This window comes from Salmo salar, chromosome 06, assembly GCF_965601325.2.
Source record: "Salmo salar chromosome 06, fSalSal1, whole genome shotgun sequence".
NCBI lineage: Eukaryota > Metazoa > Chordata > Actinopteri > Salmoniformes > Salmonidae > Salmo > Salmo salar.
Window position 1 is genome coordinate 56,152,202 of NC_138296.1, and position 26,540 is coordinate 56,178,741.

The 26,540-nt window shown below is 41.5% G+C and overlaps 1 protein-coding gene across 1 annotated transcript in view; it reads left to right on the forward strand.

Moving 5' to 3' along the window:
* Window positions 1–18,066, forward strand: part of LOC106607554 (translocating chain-associated membrane protein 2) — a 19,741-nt gene extending 1,675 nt beyond the window's left edge. The window contains exons 2-11 of the mRNA XM_014204593.2: window positions 909–972; window positions 1,230–1,339; window positions 2,616–2,732; window positions 2,826–2,884; window positions 3,312–3,396; window positions 10,519–10,589; window positions 14,105–14,209; window positions 16,347–16,490; window positions 16,671–16,828; window positions 17,030–18,066. Coding sequence (XP_014060068.1) covers window positions 909–972; window positions 1,230–1,339; window positions 2,616–2,732; window positions 2,826–2,884; window positions 3,312–3,396; window positions 10,519–10,589; window positions 14,105–14,209; window positions 16,347–16,490; window positions 16,671–16,828; window positions 17,030–17,106 — 990 coding nt within the window. The 3' untranslated portion in view covers window positions 17,107–18,066. The remainder of the gene's footprint in view (window positions 1–908; window positions 973–1,229; window positions 1,340–2,615; window positions 2,733–2,825; window positions 2,885–3,311; window positions 3,397–10,518; window positions 10,590–14,104; window positions 14,210–16,346; window positions 16,491–16,670; window positions 16,829–17,029) is intronic.
* The last annotated feature ends 8,474 nt before the right edge of the window (window positions 18,067–26,540 follow it).

Sequence of the window (26,540 nt, forward strand, 5' to 3'; positions counted from 1 at the left end):
AAAGTGTGAGGTGTTTGAGGAAGTTTTCCTTTTCAATAATATCTATCTGTGGACTGCAGTAACTACTCGCCGCGCCCTCTGCCATTGAGGGTTATTGTAACAGTACCACGCCCATTAGCATTAGATCTCTACATGCCTTTCCCACTAGCATTGCGTCACTACACGCTAGCCAGCTAGTATATGCTAGGTAGCTAGTACAAGCTAACTATACTGAACAAAAATATAAAGGCAACATACAACCATTTCAACGGTTTTACAGTTCATGTAAGGAAATCCTTCAATTGAAATGAATTAATTAGGCCCTAATCTATGGATTTCACATGACTGGGCAGGGGCACCGCCATGGGTGGGCGGGGGAGGGCATAGGCCCACCCACTTGGGAGTTAGGCCCAGCCAATCAGAATTAGTTTTCCCCCTCAAAGTTGCTTTCTTACAGACAAAAATACTCCTCAGTTTCTTCAGCTGTCCGGGTGGCTGGTCTCAGATTATCATGCAGGTGAAGAAGCCAGATGTGGAGGTCCTGGGCTTGCGTGGTTACACGTGGTTACACGTGATCTGCACTTGTGAGGCCGGTGGGACATACTGCCAAATTCTCTAAAACAACGTTGGATGTGGCTTATGGTAGAGAAATTAACAACATTTTCATGCAACAGCTCTGGTGGACATTCCTGCAGTCAGCATGTCAATCGTCACTACATGACGCTATACGGAAACATTCTGTAAGAAGACAGACATACGCACACAAATGTCTATTACCAGAACTTTTTCCACTCCATATTTGTCCGTCTACTTGCTTTCACAAACAAGAAAGTCATTCATAGGCAAGCCACTTGGCAGTTTCATAAAACGTTAGATATCTAATCTAAGCATATATCTAACCTAAATGTGGTTATGCTTCTCTTTTCTAGGCAACAGCAAAAACTGCAATACTGTTTATTCAACCCCAGTACAACATCAGCACCCAGTCACCAGGTTTGTGCCACAACCCCCACTCAACACTACCACATCAGCTATGAGTATATACCCTATATAGTACAACAATAGTGCACTATGTAGGGAATAGGTTGCCATTTGGATACATCCATAGTCTGTTTATCAGGCTTATCTGCCATTTCTGTCAAACCTGTTGTCATTGGCGCATTCCTCCCTGTAGCCTACTTTGTGTGTACTTTGAGTTTGTCCTTTGTCACTAATTATGCCTACCTGCCCTCCACTGTCTGTCTGTCCAGAGGGAGAGGTGACGTTGTACCAGTACGGCTGGCGGGACTGGGCCACCATCCTCTTCTATTTCTTCATCACCATCATCCTCCACGCTGTGGTGCAGGAGTACGTCCTGGATGTGAGTAATACCAAGCCTCACTGCATTGTGGGTATTTGTGTTTTCAAAGCAACATCCAGAAACTCTGGCATCTTAACTCTCTGTCAATTAAAACCAATAGATGCCAAAATCTTGTAGACTGGAGGCAATGGGGCTAGGTGGGGTGGCTCGCCTTCTCGATACAATGGTAGATGGGGGAACACTGATGGGTAAAATGGAGATTAAACTCTGGAACAATGGAGACTGACTGGTCTGAGTAGAAGTTGCCCTTGTATGCACAGAGCTAGGATCAGCCAAATGTAGCATGAACCATTTAAATTGGAAATGCAAAACTGACCTTAGATCAAGGTTGTTGGGCCTACTGCACACAGACTCATTATGAGGTCACAAGGTCAAATGGGGTTGTCTTTATGTCTCCTCTCCTATACAAAACCTCCAGAATACAGGGATGTAGCCTGGGGCCATATTCACAAAGCGTTTCAGAGTAGGAGTGCTGATTGAGGATCTGTCCATACAATATTATTCAATATGATCTATGCTAGATCGGCACTCTGACACACTTTGTGGATAGGGGCTCTGGTGCTAGATCTGTTTGTGCTGTCTTGCCAAATCCTATGTTTAGCATTACAGTGACCATAAGAGTTGGCAAGACTGTACAAAGAGATCTGGGACCCTGGCTAACAGGAAAAGGATTGTAATATTATTTCACACTCTAGCTCTATCATCAACTGGGTTTTACAATGGGTTAACACGGGTGTCAAACCTGTGGTTTAAGACATTTCTTTATTTTGGGGTGGGGGAAACAAACTCAAAATACTTTAAAAATGAATAAATCCAAATCGAAACTCTGTTGAAATAATGGACATACATTCATACAGTTTCTTGACAGTTCAGCTCGCTAATAATCACCCAAATGAAAGTAAGACAATCAGGGAGCATAAAGAAATTCCCAAAATATGGATAGAAGATGTTTTTTTGCAAACTTTGACAGTGACGAAATATAACACATTTTCAATGGGGCCCTCCGGAGCTCGTTGAAGACCGACTGTGTCCCCCTGACACCCCTGGGGTAACACTTGTACGGTACATCTCTGCTCAAAGTGCGTCAGAGTGGTTAAAGATGGCACTTAGCATCTTTTGTTGTCATAGGTTTTTTGTTTCTGTACACTTGCTTGTGTATAATAATGACAATGTTTCTATGGAACCAGGAAATGAAACCCATTTTGACACAACCTGTCTCCCATGATATCTGGAGCCTATTTTTAATCACATGCTTTTTTTGTTGTTCTGTTTTTAGAAAGTGAATAGGCGTCTCCATCTCTCGAAAAGCAAGAACACCAAGTTTAATGAGTCAGGCCAGCTGTGTGTGTTTCACCTGGTGTCTAGCGTGTGGAGTCTCTACATACTCATAACAGTAAGACACACACACACACACACACACCAATGTGTGGTGTAAAGTCAAATCATCATGAAGATTTCCACTAAAGTCTCCCTTTTCCCTTTTCAGGAAGGATACCTGTTTCACCCTAGCAGCCTTTGGGAGAACTACCCACATGTCCATCTCAGGTATGATGACTCAGCACTATTACAGGGCTATCTTGTTCCTGTCTGCGTCTCAAATGGCACCTTATTCCTTGTGTAGTGCACTACTCTTGATCAGGATCTTTAGGGCGCAGACACAGAACAAGATATCTTGTGATAACCATAATCATTAGCTCAATGGCAATGTAACTTATAGTTTATCTTCTTGTCCAGTAAAAATGTAAGATTGTATTCTTCTCAGGTGTAACTATTAGTAGGACTCTCATGATGGCTTAAACAACCCTTCTCTACGCTGAACCGGGTATGTTACTGCAGGGCTGGAACAAAAGCCTGCACACCCAATAGCTCTCCAGGACCAGAGTTGGCAGGAGAACCCTGCTCTGTACCATATCCTTAAACAAACTCTCTGTCTGTGTCTGTCTGTGTGTGTGTGTGTGTGTGTGTGCTGCAGGTTTCAGGTGAAGTTCTTCTACCTCACTCAGCTGGCCTACTGGCTTCACGCCCTTCCTGAGCTCTACTTCCAGAAAGTACGCAAGGTCAGTGCTGAGGCTGTGAGAAACGGAGGAGTGATATTGGTGTGAAAATTAATTCATTAAATCTTCCTTTCGTCTGAATGAGGAATTCTGTCACATCATATTCCTCATAAAAATCATTTTCCACCCAAATGTCAAAGGCTTTTTCACCATTCAAAAGGCACTCGCACATCTGAGCTATCTTTTTTGCGGACCCAGCTTTGCCAGCTGAATTTAAGAATCCACCACTTATTGTTTATAGGAGAGGTTGCAATTTACTTGATAATTGGTCCATGCTAACTGCCAGCAACAAAAGAAAATCAGCCAGGCTCTTTTATGCCCTCTTCTGAACGCCCTCTTATAGATGCAGAGGTTGCGCACAGTGTAATGATATGATGTGTGAATATTTCTGCCACCCACATACAGGAAAACGGTTCCAAATAAATGACATTATTATGTGCTCCACCACCCATGTTATCTACATAATTAAATGTCCATGTGGGCTGTGTTATGTAGGTAAAACCTCTCGTTCTCTCAAACAGAGAATTTGTGACCCTACATGTTAAATCAGGAGAAATGAGAGGCATTATCCAGTCACAGTATATTTAAATGACCTAAAACATAAAATGCCTAGATTTTGTGGCATAGAAAAAGTTAAGATATATAATACTCTGACTAAAATATAATGTTTGGGGATTTTCACACTCCAGCCATTATTTCCTAGATGTCTTAATAATGAAATGCCTATGTATGTTATGTTGTAAATGTGAACATGAATTATGCCCCATTTCAGATTACTTCGACGTTTTTCTTGCGCTGTACCCAATGATTTATGAAAATTTGCTTGGTAGGTCGATGTCCTCATTGTGGTTTTACAGATGTGTTTAATACGATTTATGTACACACTTTATTTGAATATTTATGAAATGCACATTGTTATATTTGGTAACACGTATTTGCTTTCCCTCAACTCCAACCCCATTCGATGCGTGGAACGGATGTGGGTGGGACTAGGTCTACATAAGGGTGCAAAAAAAATAATAAATCACAAAAGCTCTGACGACGGCCGTGACGCCGATACGCAAGGCTTATTAAAGAGCAGTGACACTATCAAGAGCAGTGTGCAGGTTTCTTCTTTTCTCTCAAATGCTTTTTCACCGAAATCACATATTACTTCCTCACCTTGAAAGTTGCAATTCATCTCCTTGTCCATAGACTGCTTTGCTTTCAAGGTAAGGCAACAAATATGTGAATGTGTCATTTGAGTGAACTATCTTTTTAATACAACATTAGTTTGCACCCACATAACCTCATTCTGAGCATTAACATTCCCGTTGACAAAGAACCAGATGCAGACACTCTTTATGAATAGAGAGTAGGATGATGTAACTGAGTTGTATGTGCCTCAGCCGCTACGCCACTCGGGAGACCTAAATATGTGTATTTAAAAAATATATTTTCCCCTTACCCTACCATCTCTCCTGTAATTTGAGTAAACTAATGGACAACAACACTTATGCGTCTACTTCCAGTTTATACATCCATCCACACAATAGTTCCATTTTGTTTATTTTTAGTCCCATCCTTCAGCTCCGCTCAACCCCTCCCATCTACAGTGCATTCCGAAAGTAATCAGACCCCTTTTAGTTTTTCCACATTTTGTTACGTTACAGCCTTATTTAAAAATGGATTGTTTATTTCCCTCATGAATCTACACAATACCCCATAATGATAAAGCAAAAACAGGTTTCTAGACATTTTAGCAACAAACAAAAAACCTATGACAAGTATTCAGACCCTTTACTCAGTATTTTGTTGAAGCACCTTTGGCAGTGATTACAGCCTTGAGTCTTTTTGGGTATGATGCTACAAGCTTGGCACAGCTGTATTTGGGGAGTTTCATCCATTCTTCTCTGCAGATCCTCTCAAGCTTTGTCAGGTTGGATGGGGAGTGTCGCTGCACAGCTATTTTCAGGTCTCTCCAGAGATGTTTGATCGGGTTCAAGTCCAGGCTATGGCTGGGCCACTCAAGGACATTCAGAGACTTGTCCCGAAGGCTCTCATGCGTTGTCTTGGCTGTGTGGTTAGGGTTGTTGTCCTGTTGGAAGGTGAACCTTTGCCCCAGCCTGAGGTCTTGAGCGCTCTGGAGCAGGTTTTCATCAAGGATCTCTGTACTTTGCTACGTTCATCTTTCCCTCGATCCTGACTAGTCTCCCAGTCCTTGCTGCTGGAAAGCATCCCCACAGCATGATGCTGCCACCACCATGCTTCACTGTAGGGATGGTGCCAGCTTTCTTCCAGATGTGACGCTTGGCATTCAGGCCAAAGAGTTCAGTCTTGGTTTCATCAGACCACAGAATCTTGTTTCTCATAGTGTGAGAGTCCTTTAGGTGGCATTTGGCAAACTCCAAGCGGGCTGTCATGTGCCTTTTAATTGAGGAGTGGCTTCAGTCTGGTCACTCTACCAAAAAGGCCTGATTGGTGGAGTGTTGCAGAGATGGTTGTCCTTCTGGAAGGTTTTCCCATCTCCACAGAAGATCTCTGGAGCTCTATTCACTGACCATCAGGTGCTTGGTCACCTCCCTGACCAAGGCCCTTCTTCCCCCGATTGCTTAGTTTGGCCGGGAGGCCAGCTCTAGGTGGTTCCAAACTTCTTCCATTTAAGAATGATGGAGGCCACTGTGTTCTTGGGGACCGTCAATGCTGCATAATCTCTTTTTGGTACCCTTCCCCAGATCTGTGCCTCGACACAATCTTGTCTTGGAGCTCTATGGACAAGTCCTTCGACCTCATGGCTTGGTTTTTGCTCTGACATGCACTGTAAACTGCGGGACCGTGTGTGTGTGTGTGTGTGTGTGTGTGCCTTTCCAAATCATGTCCAATCAATTGAATTTACCACAAGTGGACTCCAATCAAGTTGTAGAAACATCTCAAGGATGATCAATGGAAACAGGATGCATCTGAGCTCAATTTCGAGTCTCATAGCAAAAGGTCTGAATACTTATTTCTGTTTTTTATTTGTAATAAATTTGATAAATAAAAACCTGTTCGCGTCATCATTTATGGGTTATTGTGTGTAGATTGAAGACATTTTTTTTATTTAGTCCATAACGTAACAAAATGTGGAAAAAGGGAAGAGGTCTGAATAATTTCCGAACCTTTCTATTCTCATAGTTTCTAAAGATTGTAAATGAAAGACAAACATTTTTGTCAAGAGTATTATAATATTATTGATTGATTTAGATTTTATGAATTTTCAAATCACCCAGCAGTGCTATTTGCAGAGTTAACTCCAGGTAAATGTTGCAATTCTTCAACCATTCCTAACAAAACAAATTATCTAATGATTCTGTCTCTCAATTTCTGCAGAGCTGGGTTGGTTGTATCCCCTATATATAGTACTAGTCAAAAGTTTGGACACACCTACTCATTCAAGGGTTTTTCTTTATTTTACTATTTTCTACATTGTAGAATAATAGTGAAGACATCAAAACTATGAAATAACACATATGGAATCATGTAGTAACCAAAAAAGTGTTAAATAAATCTAAATATTGAAGAATCTCAAATATAAAAAGTAGCCACCCTTTTCCTTGATGACAGCTTTGCACACTCTTGGCATTCTCTCAACCAGCTTTATGAGTCCATATTATGACAAGAACAGTCGCAAAAACCATCAAACGCTATGATGAAACTGGCTCTCGTAAGGACTGCCTCAGGGAAGGGAGACCCAGAGTTATCAGCCTCAGAAATTGCAGCCCAAATAAATGCTTCACAGAGTTCAAGTGACACACATCTCAACATCAACTGTTCAGAGGAGACTGCATGAATCAGGCCTTCATGGTCGAATTGCTGCAAAGAAACCACTACTAAAAGAAGAGACTTGCTTGGGCCAAGAAACACAAGCAATGGACATTAGGCAGGTGGAAATCTGTCCTTTTGGTCTGATGAGTCCAAATTTGAGACTTTTGGTTCCAAGCGCTGTGTCTTTGTGAAATGCAGAGTAGGTGAACGGATGATCTCCGCATGTGTAGTTCCCACCGTGGAGGAGGAGGTGTGATGGTGTTGCTGTGCTTTGCTGGTGATACTGTCTGATTTAAGGCACACTTAACCAGCATGGCTAACACAGCATTCTGCAGCGATATGCCATCCCATCTGGTTTGGGCTTAGTGTGACTATCATGTGTTTTAACAACAGGGCAATGACCCAACACATCTCCAGACTGTGTAAGGCCTATTTGACCAAGAAGGAGAGTGATGGAGTGCTGCATCAGATGACCTGGCCTCCACAATCCCCAGACATCAACCAAATTGAGATGGTTTGGGATGAGTTGGACCACAGAATGAAGGAAAAACAGCCAACAAGTGCTCAGCATATGTAGGAACTCCTTCAAAACTGTTGGAAAAGCATTCCAGGTGAAGCTGGTTGACAGAATGCAGGCGAGCGAGCACTGGGCATCTTGTTATGACATGGATTATCTCAATGTCTTTGACATTGTCAACTTCAGAAAGTTGGCTTAACGTTGGAACAGCTAGCTAACTAGTTAACAAGCTTGTGCAGAGCGGCACCACAATTTAAATAAAAATATGTAGTTAATAAATCCAATGTTAAACATGATACCTATAGCACCCTTAACTAGTATAGAAAAGGTTTATCCATTCTTTAATATAACACTTCTGAATCAAGCTTTTAACGTCAGTAGGCTCCTAGACTATGCTTTGGAGGGGGAAAGGCCTACACACACACTGGCAAAATATTTCAGCTGGCAGGCAGACACTCGAATTCATTTCTGAGTGAGGGCGTTGCATAGGCACATTTCTTTTACATATATAAACTCAGCAAAAAAAAGATTCACTTTTTCAGGACCCTGTCTTTCAAAGATAATTCGTAAAAATCCAAATAACTTCACAAATCTTTATTGTAAAACGTTTAAACACTGTTTCCCATGCTTGTTCAATGAACCATAAACAGTTAATGAACATGCACCTGTGGAATGGTCGTTAAGACACTAACAGCTTACAGACGGTAGGCAATTAAGGTCACAGTTATGAAAACTTAGGACACTAAAGAGGCCTTTCGACTGACTCTGGAAAAACACCAAAAGAAGCATGCCCAGGTTCACTGCTCATCTGTGTGAACGTGCCTTAGGCATGCTGCAAGGTGGCATGAGGACTGCAGATGTGGCCAGGGCAATAAATTGCAATGTCCATACTGTGAGACGCCTAAGACAGCGCTACAGGGAGACAGGACAAACAGCTGATTGTCCTCGCAGTGGTAGACCATGTGTAACAACACCTGCACAGGATGGGTACATCCGAACATCACACCTGCAGGACAGGTACAGGATGGCAACAACAACTGCCCGAGTTACATCAGGAATGCACAATCCCTCCATCAGTGCTCAGACTGTTCGCAATAGGTTGAGCGAGGCTGGACTGAGGGCTTGTAGGCCTGTTCTAATGCAGGTCCTCACCAGACAACAACGTCGCCTATGGGCACAAACCCACCGTCGCTGGACCAGACGGGACTGGCAAAAAGTGGTCTTCACTGACGAGTCGCGGTTTTGTCTCACCAGGGGTGACTGTCGGGTTTGCGTTTATCGTCAAAGAAATGAGCGTTCCACCAAGGCCTGTACTCTGGAGCGGGATTGATTTGGAGGTGGAGGGTACGTCATGGTCTGGGGTGGTGTGTCACAGCATCATTGGACTGAGCTTGTCATTGCAGGCAATCTCAACGCTGTGCGTTACAGGGAAGGCATCCTCTCTCATGTGGTACCCTTCTTGCAGGCTCATCCTGACTAGACCCTCCAGCATGACAATGCCACCAGCCATACTGCTCGTTCTGTGTGTGATTTCCTGCAAGACAGGAATGTCAGTGTTCTGCCATGGTCAGCGAAGAGCCCGGATCTCAATCCCATTGAGCATGTCTGGGACCTGTTGGATCGGAGGGTGAGGATTGGATCGGAGGGTGTTCCCTCCCCCAGACTTGCAGGTGCCTTGTTCCCTCCCCCAACTTGCAGGTGCCTTGGTGGAAGAGTGGGGTAACATCTTACAGCAAGAACTGTCAAATCTGGTGCAGTCCATGAGGAGGAGATGCACTGCAGTACTTAATGCAGCTGGTGGCCACACCAGATACTGACTGTTACTTTTGATTCCCCCCCTGTTCAGGGACACATTATTCAATTTCTGTTAGTCACATGTCTGTGGAACTTGTTCAGTTTGTCTCAGTTGTTGAATCTTATGTTCATACAAATATTTACACATGTTAAGTTTGCTGAAAATAAACGCAGTTGACAGTGAGAGGACGTTTCTTTTTTGCTGAGTTTATATATTTCCCTTATTACCCTACCACCCCTTCCCATATTGGAGCAAACTAGTGAACAACAACACTTAGGCCTGTATTTCCAGCTTATACATACTATATACATTTTATGGACAGTCTATTTTACATTAGTTTTATTTTGTTTGTTTTTAACTCTTGTCCTTCCTCAACCTCTCCCATATATTTATGATGCCCATCCAGTTTGATTTCTATTTTCCATATCTTTCAAACTGTAATCCTACTCTATTCATAGTTTTATGGGCATGGTATGTTTTACATTAGTTATCTTATTGTTATTAGTCCCAACCTTCAGCTCCATTCAACCCCTTCCCATCTATCTCTTAACACCATCCTTATTGGATTTCTATTTGCCATATATTTTTCAACTGTGATGTGATGTTTCACAAAAGCTCTGAACCTTTCCATTGTCATTGTTTCTACAGAATGTAAATGGAAAATATTTTTGCTAAAAGTATTATTATTTTATTGATCGATTGACTGACTTTTCAGATCATAGACACTCTGTTGCGTTTTTTGGTGGGACTGGAAAAAAAATATCCGGAACGTAAAATAACGTTATTAACTGATTCCCCTGTTTTTAAAGTAACGGTTCTGTTCTGGAACTGTATAGATCACTTTCATTCATGGTTCTGAATCTGTTTCATGACATTTTTGTTATTTTCCAGTGTTCTGTTCCCTGAACCGGTTCCAAACCCTGGCCATTACCACTAAATACAGAATTTTAAAAACCATCAAGTTGTGCCATGGTTCAAAAAAGGTTGGGAACCCACTCCTGATGTGACTGCTCTGTGTTGTTGTCCTCAGGAAGAGGTCCCTCGCCAGCTGCAGTACATCTGTCTCTACCTACTGCACATCTCTGCAGCATACCTGCTCAAGTAAGCACATGTAGAAGCTACAGTTGGGATGTGACAAATGTTCGTTTAAACTGCCATTTAAAAAAAATAAAAAATAAAATAGTTTCTACATGGCATCTTGTAGTCTGGCTCTAGACATGCCATTGACAATGGCTGCATATCAACCGCAATCATTTATGTAATCAGTGCTGTGAAATTTCTCATTCCATCCCTTATCGCACTGCTGCCAGCAACAGGTGGGTCTCACGGTGCCTCCCTTTCAGCATTGCACCTGTACTGCCACTGTAGCTCAATTCTACCCCACAAAGTTTGCATTTCACAACCTTCTTATTTAACTTCTCAAAGCATTGCCATACAGGTCTTCGCTGCTGTCACTTCCCTGTCTCACGCTGCAATTTTTCAATTGTTAACGAGGATGACTTGCTGAGCAAATCATTTGAAAGATGAATATCTCCTAACGTTACAGCATTGTTGTTAGGCATTTGTCGAATGTTTCTTTTTCCCTTGATGATGATCGGGACCTGTTCGTTTTTTGGTAACTGCCCTGTGATTTTAATTATTTTAATGTTTTTCAGTTAGCGTTTCTTTTAAAACGTTAACAATTTCATTTAAACGTGACATCCTTAATAGAAGCACGTGTAAATAAGTGCCTAATATTAGCACAAATGCATATAAAGCATATTTAATCACATGAGCACCCAAAACATAGAAGCATAGATAAGCACATACAGTGCCTTCAGAATGTATTCACACCCCTTCATTCTTTTCACATTTTGTTGTTAGAGCCTGAATTTAAAGTGGATTACATTGAGGTTTTGTCACTGGCATACATACAATACCCCATAATGTCAAAGTGGAATTATGTTTTTCACAATTTCTACAAATTCATTAAAAATGAAAAGCTGAAGTGTCTTGAGTCAATAAGTATTCAACCCCTTTGTTATGGCAAGCCTAAATAAGTTAATGAGTAAAAATGTGCTTAACAAGTCACAAGTTGCATGGACTCTGTGTGCAATATGTGTTTTACATTCATTTTGAATGACTACCTCATCTCTGTACCCCACACATACAATTATCTGTAAGTTCCCTCAGTCGAGCAGTGAATTTCAACCACAAAGACCAGTGAGGTTTTCAATGCCTTGCAAAGAAGGGCACCTATTGGTAGATGGGTCAACAAAAAAAACAGACTTTGTAATATCCTTTTGGGCAATCCCTTTTGAGCATGGTGAAGTTATTAATTACACTTTGGATGGGGTATCAATATACCCAGTCACTACAAAGATACGGGGATTTCACCATGAGGCCGATGGTGACTTTAAACAGTTACAAAGTTTAATGGCTGTGATAGGAGAAAACTGAGGATGGCTCAACAACATTGTAGTTACTCCACAATACTAACAATGGAGTTGTACTTGCTTAAGGACTTCATAACACATGCATAACGTGTACATGGACTTGCTTACCAAGATGACATTGTATGTCCCTGAGTGGCCTAGTTAGTTTTGCCTTAAGTCAGCTTGAAAATCTTTGTCAAGACTTAAATGGCTGTCTAGAAATGATCAACAACCAACTTGACAGCTTAAATATATATTTTTTAAGAATAATGTGCAAATATGGTACAATCCAGGTGTGCAAAACACTTGGAGACTTACCCAGAAAGTGTCACAGCTATAATTGATGCCAAAGGTGATTCTAACATGTATTGGACTCAGGAGTGTGAATACTGTATTGACTCAGGAGTGTGAATTGTTTTTTTGTATTTCATTTTCAATACATTTGCAAAATTGTCTCCAAAACATGTTCTCACTTTGTCATTATGAGGTATTGTGTGTCAACAGGTGAAGAAAAAAAAATATTTAATCCATTTTGAATTCAGGCAGTAACGCAACAAAATGTGGAGTAAGTCAAGGGGTATGAGAACTTTCTGACGGCACTTTACATTAGCATATATAAGCACCTATACCTTAACCTGTTGAGGACAGACGTTCCGCTAGCAGAACCCCGTTCCGCCTGCGGAACCCCTAGCCAACAGCCAATGGCATCGCAAGGTGCGAAATACTAAACCAACTAAAATACCACAATTCAATTTCTCAAACAATCAACTATTTTACACCATTTTAAAGATAAGACTCTCGTTAATCTAACCACATTGTCCGATTTCAAAAAGGCTTTACAGCGAAAGCAAAACATTAGATTATGTTAGGAGAGTACATGGACACAAATAATCACACAGCCATTTTCCAAGCAAGCATATATGTCACATAAACCCAAACCACAGCTAAATGCAGCACTAACCTTTGATCTTCATCAGATGACACTCCTAGGACATTATGTTATACAATACATGCATGTTTTGTTCAATCAAGTTCATATTTATATCAAAAAACAGCTTTTTACATTAGCATGTGATGTTCAGAACTAGCATACCCACCGAAAACTTCCAGTGAATTTACTAAATTACTCATGATAAACGTTCACAAAATACATAACAATTATTTTAAGAATTATAGATACAGAACTCCTTTATGCAATCGCGGTGTCAGATTTTAAAATAGCTTTTCGCGAAAGCACATTTTGCAATATTCTGAGTACATAGCTCGGCCCTCACGGCTAGCTATTTTGACACCCACCAAGTTTGGGACAACCTAAACTCAGAATTACTATTAGAAAAATTGGATTACCTTTGCTGTTCTTCGTCAGAATGCACTCCCAGGACTTCTACTTCAACAACAACTGTTGTTTTGGTTCCAAATAATCCATAGTTATATTCAAATCGCTCCGTTTTGTTCGTGCGTTCAGGTCACTATCCGAAGGGTGACGCGCGAGCGCATTTCGTGACAAAAAAAATCTAAATATTCCATTACCGTACTTAGAAGCATGTCAAACGCTGTTTAAAATCAATTTTTATGCTATTTTCTCATATAATAGCGATAATATTCCAACCGGGCAACGTTGTATTCATTCAAAGGCTGAAAGAAAAAAATTGAATAGTCTCGTGACCGCGCTTCTCCAGTGTCGCTGACCACTTACAAATTCTCCTGCTGTTCTTCGCCCAGAGACAGCAGACACCCCATTCCACTTTCTGGCGGCTTTAGAGAGCCAATGGAAGCCTTAGAAATGTCATGTTACAGCAAGATGCTGTAATTTCGATACAGATGCAACAGAAGGACAACAAATTGTCAGACAGGGCACTTCCTGTATGGAATCGTCTCAGGTTTTGGCCTGCCATATGAGTTCTGTTATTACTCACAGATATATTCAAACAGTTTTAGAAACTTTAGAGTGTTTTCTATCCAAATCTACTAATTATATGCATATTCTAGTTTCTGGGCAGGAGTAGTAACCAGATAAAATCGGGTACGTTTTTTTTTTATCCGGCCGTGAAAATACTGCCACCTATCCCAAAGAAGTTAAGAGCACCTGAGAGTTGCCATATTCATATTTACTCAAAATTTGTACTTGCATAAGGACTTCGTAACCCATGCCTGACCATGTCCTTCTCCCTCACCGCCCCCTCCTCTCCTCCCCTCCCTCAGTTTGAGTCGTGTGGGCCTGGTGCTCCTCTGCCTCCAGTACCTGTCTGAGATGGGCTTCCACATCGCAAGAATGTTCTACTTCACTGATGAGAGCCACCAAAAGATGTGAGTTCATACTTCCAACACCGTGTCCTTGTGCTTAGTGTCCGTCCTGAGATTGTAAGGTTGGGGGGGTTTGATCCCTGGTTGAGTCATACCAAAGACTCTAAAAATGGTGCCCGATGCCTCTCTACTTGGCACTCAGATGGATTTGGGCTAATGGCCTGTGATTGACTATCGACCTGTCCAGGGTGTACTTGTACATCATGCTGCTTCACGTTGCAGAATCAGGAGATAGTGCAGGAACCTATGGCTACTTACTAATACTTCCAACTGCAAAACAACATATGTTGCGGGGTCTACCTTTTTAATGAAGTGCTATTCATATTTTAATGTGATATACAGTTGAAGTCGGAAGTTTACATACACCTTGGCCAAATACATTTAAACTCCGTTTTTCACAATTCCTGACATTTAATCTTAGTAAAAATTCCCTGTCTTAGGTCAGTTAGGATCACCACTTTCTTATTTGAAGAATGTGAAATGTCAGAATAATAGTAGAGAGAATGATTTATTTCAGCTTTTATTTTGTTCATCACATTCCCAGTGGGTCAGAAGTTTACATTCACTCAATTAGTATTTGGTAGCATTGCCCTTAAATTGTTTGACTTGGGTCAAATGTTTCCGGTAGCCTTCCACAAGCTTTCCATAATAAGTTGGGTGAATTTTGGCCCATTCCTCCTGAAAGAGCTGGTGTAACTGAGTCAGGTTTGTAGGCCTCCTTGCCCTCACAGTTTTTCAGTTCTGCCCACACATTTTCTATAGGATTGAGGTCAGGGCTTTGTGATGGCAACTCCAATACCTTGATTTTGTTGTCCTTAAGCCATTTTGCCACAACTTTGGAAGTATGCTTCGGGTCATTGTCCATTTGGAAGACCCATTTGTGACCAAGCTTTAACTTCCTGACTGATGTCTTGAGATGTTGCTTCAATATATCCACATTCTCCTTCCTCGTGATGCAATCTATTTTGTGAAGTGCACCAGTTCCTCCTGCAGCAAAGCACCCCCCACAGCATGATGCTGCCACCCCCGTGCTTCACGGTTGTCCCCATGTGCAGTTGCAAACTGTAGTCTGGCTTTTTTATGGCGGTTTTGGAGCAGTGGCTCCTTCCTTGCTGAGCGGCCTTTCAGGTTAAGTCGATATAGGACTCGTTTTACTTTGGCTATTGATACTTTTGTACCTGTTTCCTCCAGCATCTTCACAAGGTCCTTTGCTGTTGTTCTGGGATTGATTTGCACTTCGCACCAGAGTACGTTCATCTCTAGGAGACTGAACGCGTCTCCTTCCTGAGTGGTATGACGGCTGCGTTGTCCCATGGTGTTTAAACTTGCATACTATTGTTTGTACAGATGAACGTGGTACCTTCAGGCGTTTGGAAATTGCTCCAAAGGATGAACCAGACTTGTGGAGGGCTAGAATTTTTTTTCTGTGGTCTTGGCTGATTTCTCTTGATTTTCCCATGATGTTAAGCAAAGAGGCACTGAGTTTGAAGGTAGGCCTTGAAATACATCCACAGGTACACCTCCAATTGACTCAAATGATGTCAATTAGCCTATCAGAAGCTTCTAAAGCCATGACATAATTTTCTGGAATTTTCCAAGCTGTTTAAAGGCACAGTCAACTTAGTGTATGTAAACTTCTGACCCACTGGAATTGTGATACAGTGAATTATAAGTGAAATAATCTCTCTGTAAACAATTGTTGAAAAGATTACTTGTGTCATGCACAAAGTATATGTCCTAACAGACTTGCCAAAACTATAGTTTGTTAACGAGACATTTGTGGAGTGGTTGAAAAACGAGTTTTAATGACTCCAACCTAAGTGTATGTAAACTTCCGACTTCAACTGTATAAACAGCACTTCATTAAAGGTAAACTATGCAATGTGACATCACCAGACAGTGTGTTGACTTCCTGAAATACAACCTGCCAAGACTCTCACTATTGGTTCTTCCCAATATCTACATTCTTGGCAAATCTCAATTTTGTTGTTTTCTAAAAATGCTGTAAATCTCCCTGATGTGTATAAGGACATCTTATTGCTGACTCTACCTTTAATGGCACTGCATGCCATATGCAACCAATCCTAGCATAATCACAATCCATTTATGTCATGTACTGATGTGTTCGGTGTGTGTCCAGGTTTGACGTGTGGGCGGTGTGCTTTGTGTTCACGCGGATGGTGACCCTTACCCTTATGTTCCTGGCTGTGGGCTTTGGATTGGCCCGCGCCGAAAACCAGGGACTGGACTGGGACTTGGGCAACTTTAACACTGTGCTGATACGGTAAGGGATTTTTGATGGCTGTCTTGAACAGCGTACTTCTATGTCTAATGTACACAAACTGCTCCACACACACACACACACACACACGTGTGCACACTAATACTATGTCTCTCCCTCTCTCACACAAACGCAGACACACCACTCTCTCCCTAACCCTCTCTCTATCATCCCTCTGTATAGGATGACTGTGCTGTTGCTGGTGTGTCTGACCCAGTCCTGGCTCCTGTGGAAGTTTATCCGTTTCCAGCTGAGGCGGTGGCGAGAGTTCAGACACGAACAGGCCTCTAGGAAGAGGGTCGCTGCCAAGCAAACCCCCCGACCTCTTAAGAGAGACTCCCGTGAGTGGACACACACTTTAGAATGGGTTTATAGCACCTCTTATGCCATTGTTCAAGATCAGTAGAGGATTTATGACAAGTTATCAAGTTAGAAGATAGTCAATGGTAAGAGTTGAAGCCATTCTATTGCAGCTAACAATAACATGTTGATTACTATTTGTTAATGTGTGTATGCCCTCCTCTCCTCCCTCCCTCTTACAGTTGGCCAGCATGAAAATGGCGTGATCAAAGCCGAGAATGGAGCATCTCCTCGGCCCAAGAAGATCAAGGCCCCCTAATGTCTCTACCCGGAATGGCTGCCCTAACAGTGGCCCTGATTATATGGCTTATCAATCAGAGGAACAGGAAACTGGTCCCACACGGTTCATCCTCTTCCTGTTTTGCGTGTTCCGGAGGTGACGCGGGGCCTGGGTCTGTCGCTATGGACACAACACGGCTTTAAAAATGCTGGATGAAAATCCAAAACCAAACCCCCCTTGAGCCCTGAACAGACATTTACTCTCTCTCTCTCTACTCTAATATCAGTATTTTTTTTTTTTATACACCCACACCGCCTGCTATGGCCACTCTGTTTTTGGAGCTCCCTTTGTATACAGAACGATGAATATGTTGTTTGTTTGGCACACTGTATGTGTCATATTGAATGTGATGCCTCATACGTTAAGTACTGTACTGGTGTAGTGTTTGTCGAAATGTCACCGCAGCTGATTTTGAGCTCTGTTGTCGCCGTTGAAAGAGCTGGCTTCGCTTTTTGTTTTTAGCATTGGTCGTATTCATTAGGCACCAAATGGATTGAAACATTGAGGCACTATTTGGACTTGTCCAATAAGAAACGCACATTTTCGGTTTCCGTTGATAAATGTTTTGATGTTTCCTGCCCTAATAAATACGACCCTCGTAATGTGGTGCAGGAAGGATGTTGCTGATACTACGGTGGCCCTAGAGGGACATCTAAATGTGCTGGCTTTGATGCTACCCAGTCAGTGATGGGTAGTGTGTAGAATGGGCGGGACAAGGTTGATATTGGACCAATCATGGGGCTCTGGTTAATCCTTGGCACTTTCTTCTGGGTCATGGTCGGTGTTACTCGGACCGCGTTGTGCTCATGCTGTGGTCACTTCACACAAACCATGCCCATCCTGATGACCATGTATGTTGGATAATACCGCATGCCATTCCCATTGTTTTTGTTAAAGAAGTATCTGTTATTACTTAATTAAATAATGCATTTTTCTCAATTGTGGTGGTCTGGACTTATTTTTTACCTTAGATGAATCTTTCAACCATAACTGATGTGTGGTACACTACACACTAAAATATAAAAATAACTGATAATTTGCAATTATCATGATGTGAATCTGTTTTGTATGGCTGTTAAATCCTTGCAACCTCCTTCCTTGCTTCCTCAATGTATCTGATACCTCATTGGAGGAGGACTGAGGGGGGAGCTGGACAGGCAAGGGACAGTTAATATATTTTTTTGCCTTAATGACTCACTAACCACATGAAATACACTGCTCCAAAAATAAAGGGAACACTTAAACAACACAATGTAACTCCAAGTCAATCACACTTCCGTGAAATCAAACTGTCCACTTAGGAAGCAACACTGATTGACAATAAATTTCACATGCTGTTGTGCAAATGGAATAGACAACAGGTGGAAATTATAGGCAATTAGCAAGACACCCCCAATAAAGGAGTGGTTCTGCAGGTGGTGACCACAGACCACTTCTCAGTTCCTATGCTTCCTGGCTGATGTTTTGGTCACTTTTGAATGCTGGCGGTGCTTTCACTCTAGTGGTAGCATGAGACGGAGTCTACAACCCACACAAGTAGCTCAGATAGTGCAGCTCATCCAGGATGGCACATCAATGCGAGCTGTGGCAAGAAGGTTTGCTGTGTCTGTCAACGTAGTGTTCAGAGCATGGAGGCGCTACCAGGAGACAGGCCAGTACATCAGGAGACGTGGAGGAGGCCGTAGGAGGGCAACAACCCAGCAGCAGGACCGCTACCTCCGCCGTTGTGCAAGGAGGAGCAGGAGGAGCACTGCCAAAGCCCTGCAAAATGAACTCCAGCAGGCCACAAATGTGCATGTGTCTGCTCAAACGGTCAGAAACAGACTCCATGAGGGTGGTATGAGGGCCCGACGTCCACAGGTGGGGGTTGTGCTTACAGCCCAACACTGTGGAGGACGTTTGGCATTTGCCAGAGAACACCAAGATTGGCCAATTCGCCACTGGCGCCCTGTGCTCTTCACAGATGAAAGCAGGTTCACACTGAGCACATGTGACAGACGTGACAGAGTCTGGAGACGCCGTGGAGAACGTTCTACTGCCTGCAACATCCTCCAGCATGACCGGTTTGGCGATGGGTCAGTCATGGTGTGGGGTGGCATTTCTTTGGAGGGCCGCACAGCCCTCCATGTGCTCGCCAGAGGTAGCCTGACTGCCATTAGGTACCGAGATGAGATCCTTAGACCCCTTGTGAGACCATATGCTGGTGCGGTTGGCCCTGGGTTCCTCCTAATGCAAGAAAATGCTAGACCTCATGTGGCTGGAGTGTGTCAGCAGTTCCTGCAAGAGGAAGGCATTGATGCTATGGACTGGCCCACCTGTTCCCCAGACCTGAATTCAATTGAGCACATCTGGGACATCATGTCTCGCTCCATCCACCAACGCCACGTTGCACCACAGACTGTCCAGGAGTTGGCGGATGCTTTAGTCCAGGTCTGGGAGGAGATCCCTCAGGAGACCATCCGCCACCTCATCAGGAGCATGCCGAGGCGTTGTAGGGAGGTCATACAGGCACGTGGAGGCCACACACACTACTGAGCCTCATTTTGACTTGTTTTAAGGACATTACATCAAAGTTGGATCAGCCTGTAGTGTGGTTTTCCACTTTAATTTTGAGTGTGACTCCAAATCCAGACCTCCATGGGTTCATAAATTGGATTTCCATTGATTATTTTTGTGTGATTTTGTTGTCAGCACATTCAACTATGTAAAGAAAAAAGTATTTAATAAGATTATTTCATTCATTCAGATCTAGGATGTGTTATTTTAGTGTTCCCTTTATTTTTTGAGCAGTGTATATAATCTTCAGAAATTACTTTGTCAAAGCAACAAGGGTGTACTTACCTTGGTTCATAGTCTGAGGGAAGGGAGTAAGGATGTTCTGTTAGGGAGTAAAGAGGAGAAAAGCTGTAGGGGAGTGATATCTTTTATGACATCAAGAAGAGGGTTCCACTCTGATGTCATCTGAAGAAAGAAGGGAGAGGAATGAGTGTACTGTTGGAGCGGTCTGGTTTATATGCATGCACCCACACACACATCTGATAAAATAATCCCAAATCAAGTATTCCAGGATAATGTGTCACCCTGGCAACAGCTGTTGAAATGTAGGCCCTTACCTGACTGAGGGTCAGCGTGGGTCTCCGCTCCCTGGTCAGCCATCCATAGGCCGATCCTCTGCCTCAAGGAGGTCATGGTGTGAGAGGGGATCTGGTCTGAGATGGACTCCAGGTACTTTAGCATGTAGTGGTCAGCACAAAGCGGTATCTGAAAACTGAGGAAGAGAGACAAAGACAAGGGGTCATAAGAGTGGGCTACCAATGTGGGTGGTTGTACTATGGGTAAAACATTTTGTTGAGATACTTACGAACTGAGGCAACAGGGTTTATAGAATAATATCAATGTTCTCTGTTTCACTCAAACTGTGAAATACATCTGTTTATGGTTGGAAGAAGGTTCTGTTCCAAATGGGCTGAAATGTCAATGAGACAATAATTAATTCGGTTCCAGATCTGCCACGTCAATGGCCATAGGAGTTGGCAAGACAAACAGATCTGGGACTAGGCTAACATGCTGACCACACTAGTCACGTCGCGTGCGTGAGCGTTGCACAATAAATGTACACACGTTATTCAATCATTGCACCCACACTGCTCGCGCGTGCCAACGAGCATCTGAGTTGCCAGGCGCTAAAATAGAAGCTGATTCTATTTGTAACGCAGAACGCGCTGCAAGTCCTGCCTCTCCCATCTCCTCATTGGTTTTTAGAAGCATATACCCACGTGCCATCTTCTCATTGGTTTTTAGTAAGATATACCCACGTGGGTGATTGAAAGATGAACTGAGGTCGGTTGTGGTAATGCACCTTTATTGCCAATCGCCATATGAAGTCCAAAGAAGAAAAAGAAGCCTTGAGAGAGGACTAGAAACGATTCGGTTGACCGTTTTATGTGTGGAGTATATGTCCGACTAGAGGACCTCGTGCATTTCAGGTAAAATAACAACACAATGTTTATATCCCAGGACAAATTAGCTAGCAACAGCAAGCTAGTTAGCTAAATAGGACAAATTAGCCAGCAACTGCAAGCTAGCTAGCTAAATTGCCATAAATATTTAATGCTTTTTGACCTGTCCCCAAATTAATATACAGTTGAAGTCAGAAGTTTACATACACCTTTGCCAAATACATTTAAATTCAGATTTTCACAATTCCTGACATTTAATCCTAGTAAAAATACCCTGTCCCTGTGAAATGTCAGAATAATAGTAGAGAATGATTTATTTCAGCTTTTATTTTGTTCATCACATTCCCAGTAGGTCAGAAGTTTACATACACTCAATTAGTATTTGGTAGCATTGCCTTTCAATTGTTTAACTTGGGTCAAATGTTTCAGGTAGCCTTCCACAAGCTTCCCACAATAAGTTGGGTGAATTTTGGCCAATTCCTCCTGAAAGAGCTGGTGTAACTGAGTCAGGTTTGTAGGCCTCCTTGCTCGCACACGCTTTTTCAGTTCTGCCCACACATTTTCTATAGGATTGAGGTCAGGGCTTTGTGATGACCACTCCAATACCTTCACTTTGTTGTCCTTAAGCCATTTTGCCACAACTTTGGAAGTATGCTTCGGGTCATTGTCCATTTGGAAGACCCATTTGCGACCAAGCTTAAACTTCCTGACTGATGTCTTGAGATGTTGCTTCAACATATCCACATAAGTCTCCTTCCTCATGAGCCATCTATTTTGTGAAGTGAACCAGTCCCTCCTCCAGCAAAACACCCCACAACATGATGCTGCCAACCCGTGCTTCACGGTTGGGATGGTGTTCTTCGGCTTGCAAGCCTCCCTCTTTTTCCTCCAAACATAACGATGGTCATTATGACCAAACAGTTCTATTTTTGTTTCATCACACCAGAGGACATTTTTCCAAAAGGTACGATCTTTGTCCCCATGTGCAGTTGCAATCTATAGTCTGGCTTTTTTATTGTGGTTATGGAGCAGTGGCTTCTTCCTTGCTGAGCGGCCTTTCAGGTTATGTCGATATAGGACTTGTTTTACTGTGGATATAGATACTTTTGTACCCGTTTCCTCCAGCATCTTCACAAGGTCTTTTGCTGTTGTTCTGCGATTGATTTGAACTTTTCGCACCAAAGTACGTTCATCGCTAGGAGACTGAACGTGTCTCCTTCCTGAGTGGTATGACGGCTGCGTGGTCCCATGATGTTTATACTTGCGTACTATTGTTTGTACAGATGAACTTGGTACCTTCAGGCATTTGGAAATTGCTCCCAAGGATGAACCAGACTTGTGGAGGTCCACATTTTTTTTCTGTGGTCTTGGCTGATTTCTTTTGATTTTCCCATGATGTCAAGCAAAGAGACACGGAGTTTGAAGGTAGGCCTTGAAATACATCCACAGGTACACCTCCAATTGACTCAAATGATGTCAATTAGCCTATCAGAAGCTTCTAAAGCCATGACATCATTTTCTGGAAATGTCCATGCTGTTTAAAGGTACAGTAAACTTAGTGTATGTAAACTTCTGACCCACTGGAATTGTGATACAGTGAATTGTAAGTGAAATAATCTGTCTGTTAACAACTGTTGGAATAATTACTTGTGTCATGCACAAAGTAGATGTGCTCACCGACTTGCCAAAACTATAGCTTGTTAACAAGTAATTTGTGGAGTGGTTGAAAAACGAGTTTTAATGACTACAACCTAAGTGTATGTAAACTTTCGACTTCAACTGTACATAACATTTTTTGTTATTAGAGTATTTAATTGCCTTAAAATACAGTTCAATTTATTTTTGTAAGGTAAGAAAATGTGGTGTTTTGTTTGTGATTTTACATTTGTGAATATGAAATTTGGCCAAAAGAATATTGAAATGAATTACATAAAATTGTTTCAGCTTATTTCTATTGTAGGTAAGGAATCCAAGTAGTACATCTCTCCACAATAGTGTAACATCTTCATAAATGTGTTCAATTATAAATTTACTGATGTCTTGCCACAGTTTTCTTACATTAATACAATGTAAAAAAAAAATGCAACACCGTTTCTGGGTGGTCATTACAAAAGGTACAATTTGACTTTATGTTTTTCTTAAACTTCTTCATATAGTGATTGGCAGGATAATATTTATTAATAATTTTAAAGGAAACCTCCTTAATTTTGTTAACAAGTAGGTATGTGTCTGGCAACATCCAAACTTTTTCCCAACAGATATTATCAATAAATCCATTCCAATAAGGCATGACATAAGGTATAGATACAACATCCTGCTGAAACAAGGTTCGTATCACTCTGTTGTTGAATGGACCAAAAGAGAAACAAATCTTTCCTACCGATGAGTCAACAGGGAAGGTAGGCTCTGAGGGTCAGGTCTTTACATGTTCCTGAATAATAAAGCAACACCTGAGGGAATGGCATCTAAAACAATTGCAAAATCTTTAGGTGTTACAGGGACCTTGTAAAGTGATAAGAATTCCTTATAACTAAGTAAAAGACCCTCTGCATTTACCATTTGGCTCACCAATAGGATATTATTTTGGAACCAATATTCTAAAAACAAATAAGTATTTTTATACAATTTATCCCGATTATTCCATATATAATATCTGTGTGGAGAAAAGTTATGCTTATAAATTAAGGACCATGACAAGAAAACCTGCCGATGAAAAGCAGAAAGTTTCACTGGAACTTTGTCAAAATTATAATTGCAAACCAACATGAAGTTAAGGCCACCGGAAGTAGAGAAGACATGAGCATAAAATTCCATATAGAAGTGGGTCTTCTTAGGAATTGTTTATCCAATTGATCTTAAAAGTATTATTTAAGGTAGTAAAGCCCAGAAAATTCAGCCCACCATTCTCATAAGTGTTCATTACAACAGTTTTCCTTATGTAATGGGTACGGTTTCTCCACAGAAAGTTGAAAAGCATCTGGTCTATCTCCTTGCTTATTTTACCATCAAGATATAAAGATAGAGCGCCATATGTTAGTCTAGAGATACCTTCAGCCTTGGTTATTAGGACTCTTCCTTTCAAAGATAAATCCCTCTGTAGCCATTGATTTAGCTTCTTCTGTTTTTTTTACAAGAGGGTTAAAATGTAGTAAGCCTCTAGACTTCTGATCCTTTGTAATGGTTATGCCTAAATATGTAAGTTCTTCTTTCACTGGAATACCATAATATGAAGGTGTCACACAATCTTTGACAGCCATGAGTTCATATTTATTCATGCTAAAATATAGACCAGATGCTTTGGAAAAGGATTGATCAATATGGGAATCGAAATATATATTATCCAGTTGATTTAATCTATATATATTATCCAGTTGATTTAATCTATATATATATTATCCAGTTGATTTAATCTATATATATTATCCAGTTGATTTAATCTCTCTATATTATCCAATTGATTTAATCTATATGTATTATCCAGTTGATTTAATCTATATGTATTATCCAGTTTATTTAATCTATATATATTATCCAGTGATTTAATCTATATGTATTATCCATTTGATTTAATCTCTATATATTATCCAGTTGATTTAATCTATATATATTAACCAGTTGATTTAATCTATATATATTATCTGTTGATTTAATCTATATATATATTATCCATTTGATTTAATCACTATATATTATCCATTTGATTTAATCTCTATATATTATCGAGTTGATTTAATCTCTATATATTATCCAGTTGATTTAATCTAGAGCTTCCGGCGACAGTTCCCCGTCCAGAGCTTCTGGCGACAGTTCCCCGTCCAGAGCTTTCGGCGACAGTTCCCAGTCCAGAGCTTTCGGCGACAGTTCCCAGTCCAGAGCTTCTGGCGACAGTTCCCAGTCCAGAGCTTCCGGCGACAGTTCCCAGTCCAGAGTTTCCGCCGACGTTTCACAGTCCAGAGCTTCCGGTGACGTTTCACAGTCCAGAACCTTTGTCCCGCACCAGAACCGCCTCCGATGCGGGAGGATCCGCGGGATGAGAAGGTTCTTCGTCCTGCACCAAAGCCGCCACCAACATTAGACACCCTCCCTAACCCTCCCTTTTGGTTTCAGGTTTTGCGGCCGGAGTCCGCACCTTTGGGGGGGGGGGGGGGGGGGGGGTACTGTCACGTCCTGACCATAGAGAGCTTGTATTTTTCTATGGTAGAGTAGGTCAGGGCGTGCCTGGGGGGTTTGGTCTAGTTTATTTATTTCTATGTTGGTTCTAGTTTCTTTTTTCAATGTTGTGCTTTTTGTCTAGTTAAATTTTCTATGTTGTGTTCTAGGTTCTTTTTTCGATGTTGGGTTTTTTGTCTAGTTTAAATTTTCTATGTTGTGTTCTAGGTTCTTTTTTCTAGGTTGGGGTTTGCGTATGATTCCCAATTAGAGGCAGCGGGTCATCGTTGTCTCTAATTGGGGATCATATTTAAGTTGTTGTTTTTCCCACTAGTGTTGGTGGGAGATTATTTTGAGTTAGTGTATGTTGCACCTCTTCGTCACGGTTTGTTGTTTTTGTTAATTAGTTTATTGTATGTCTTGCATAGTTTCACAGTTAAATAAAGATGTGAAACGATACACACGCTGCGCTTTGGTCTCATTCAGACGACGACCGTGACAATCTTCTCCTCCCCTGAGAGGCCGGCTGGGGACCTCTGAGAAAGGGAAGTTATCTTAATGATCACCTTTTCCTCCTCAGCTCTTCTGGTCTTAGCAACATTAATACCATATTTTCTAAGTTATTTGGACACGTCAAATTTAAAGAGCCTCCAGTTCTTGCAATAAGATTTTTCTTCACAAGCCCTTTCCCAAAAGTGTGAGAGCAGATCTTTAACCTCAACCTTAACTATATCATTATTTAATAACGAGCTATTTAGCTTCCAGTAGGATGCTCTGCCAAGGTTAGTATCAGGGGTAAATATTTTGATATCAATGTAAATGGGCCTATGGTCTGTGAGGGGAGTAGTACAAATATTTGTAGTAACACACTCACTATCTATACATTCGGATATAAGCCAACAATCTATTCTGGACTGTCTGGAACCTGTTTTTTTACTCCAAGTGGATGATCTGTCGGCTCGGAAACCTCTCTCTCTCTCCATATATCAGTAAGATCAATCTTTTCCATAAAAAGTATTAAACCCAAATTCGGATTGGTTGGGGGCCATCTATCAGTTGAATTATCTATAGTAATGTTAAAGTCCCCTCCTATCAATAATAACGAATTTGGAAATGTAGATAACCAATATGTTTCTTTATACTGTAGATTCAAGCAACTCATCATTCTCATGTTTGGTGTTGTACCCGTAGAAGTTTACAGTAATGAGCGTAATGTCATTGTATCTGATCACAAGACAAATAAAGTGACCAAAGGGGTCACATTCCGAGTGTAGAATATTACCACCAAAGGTATATTTCATTGTA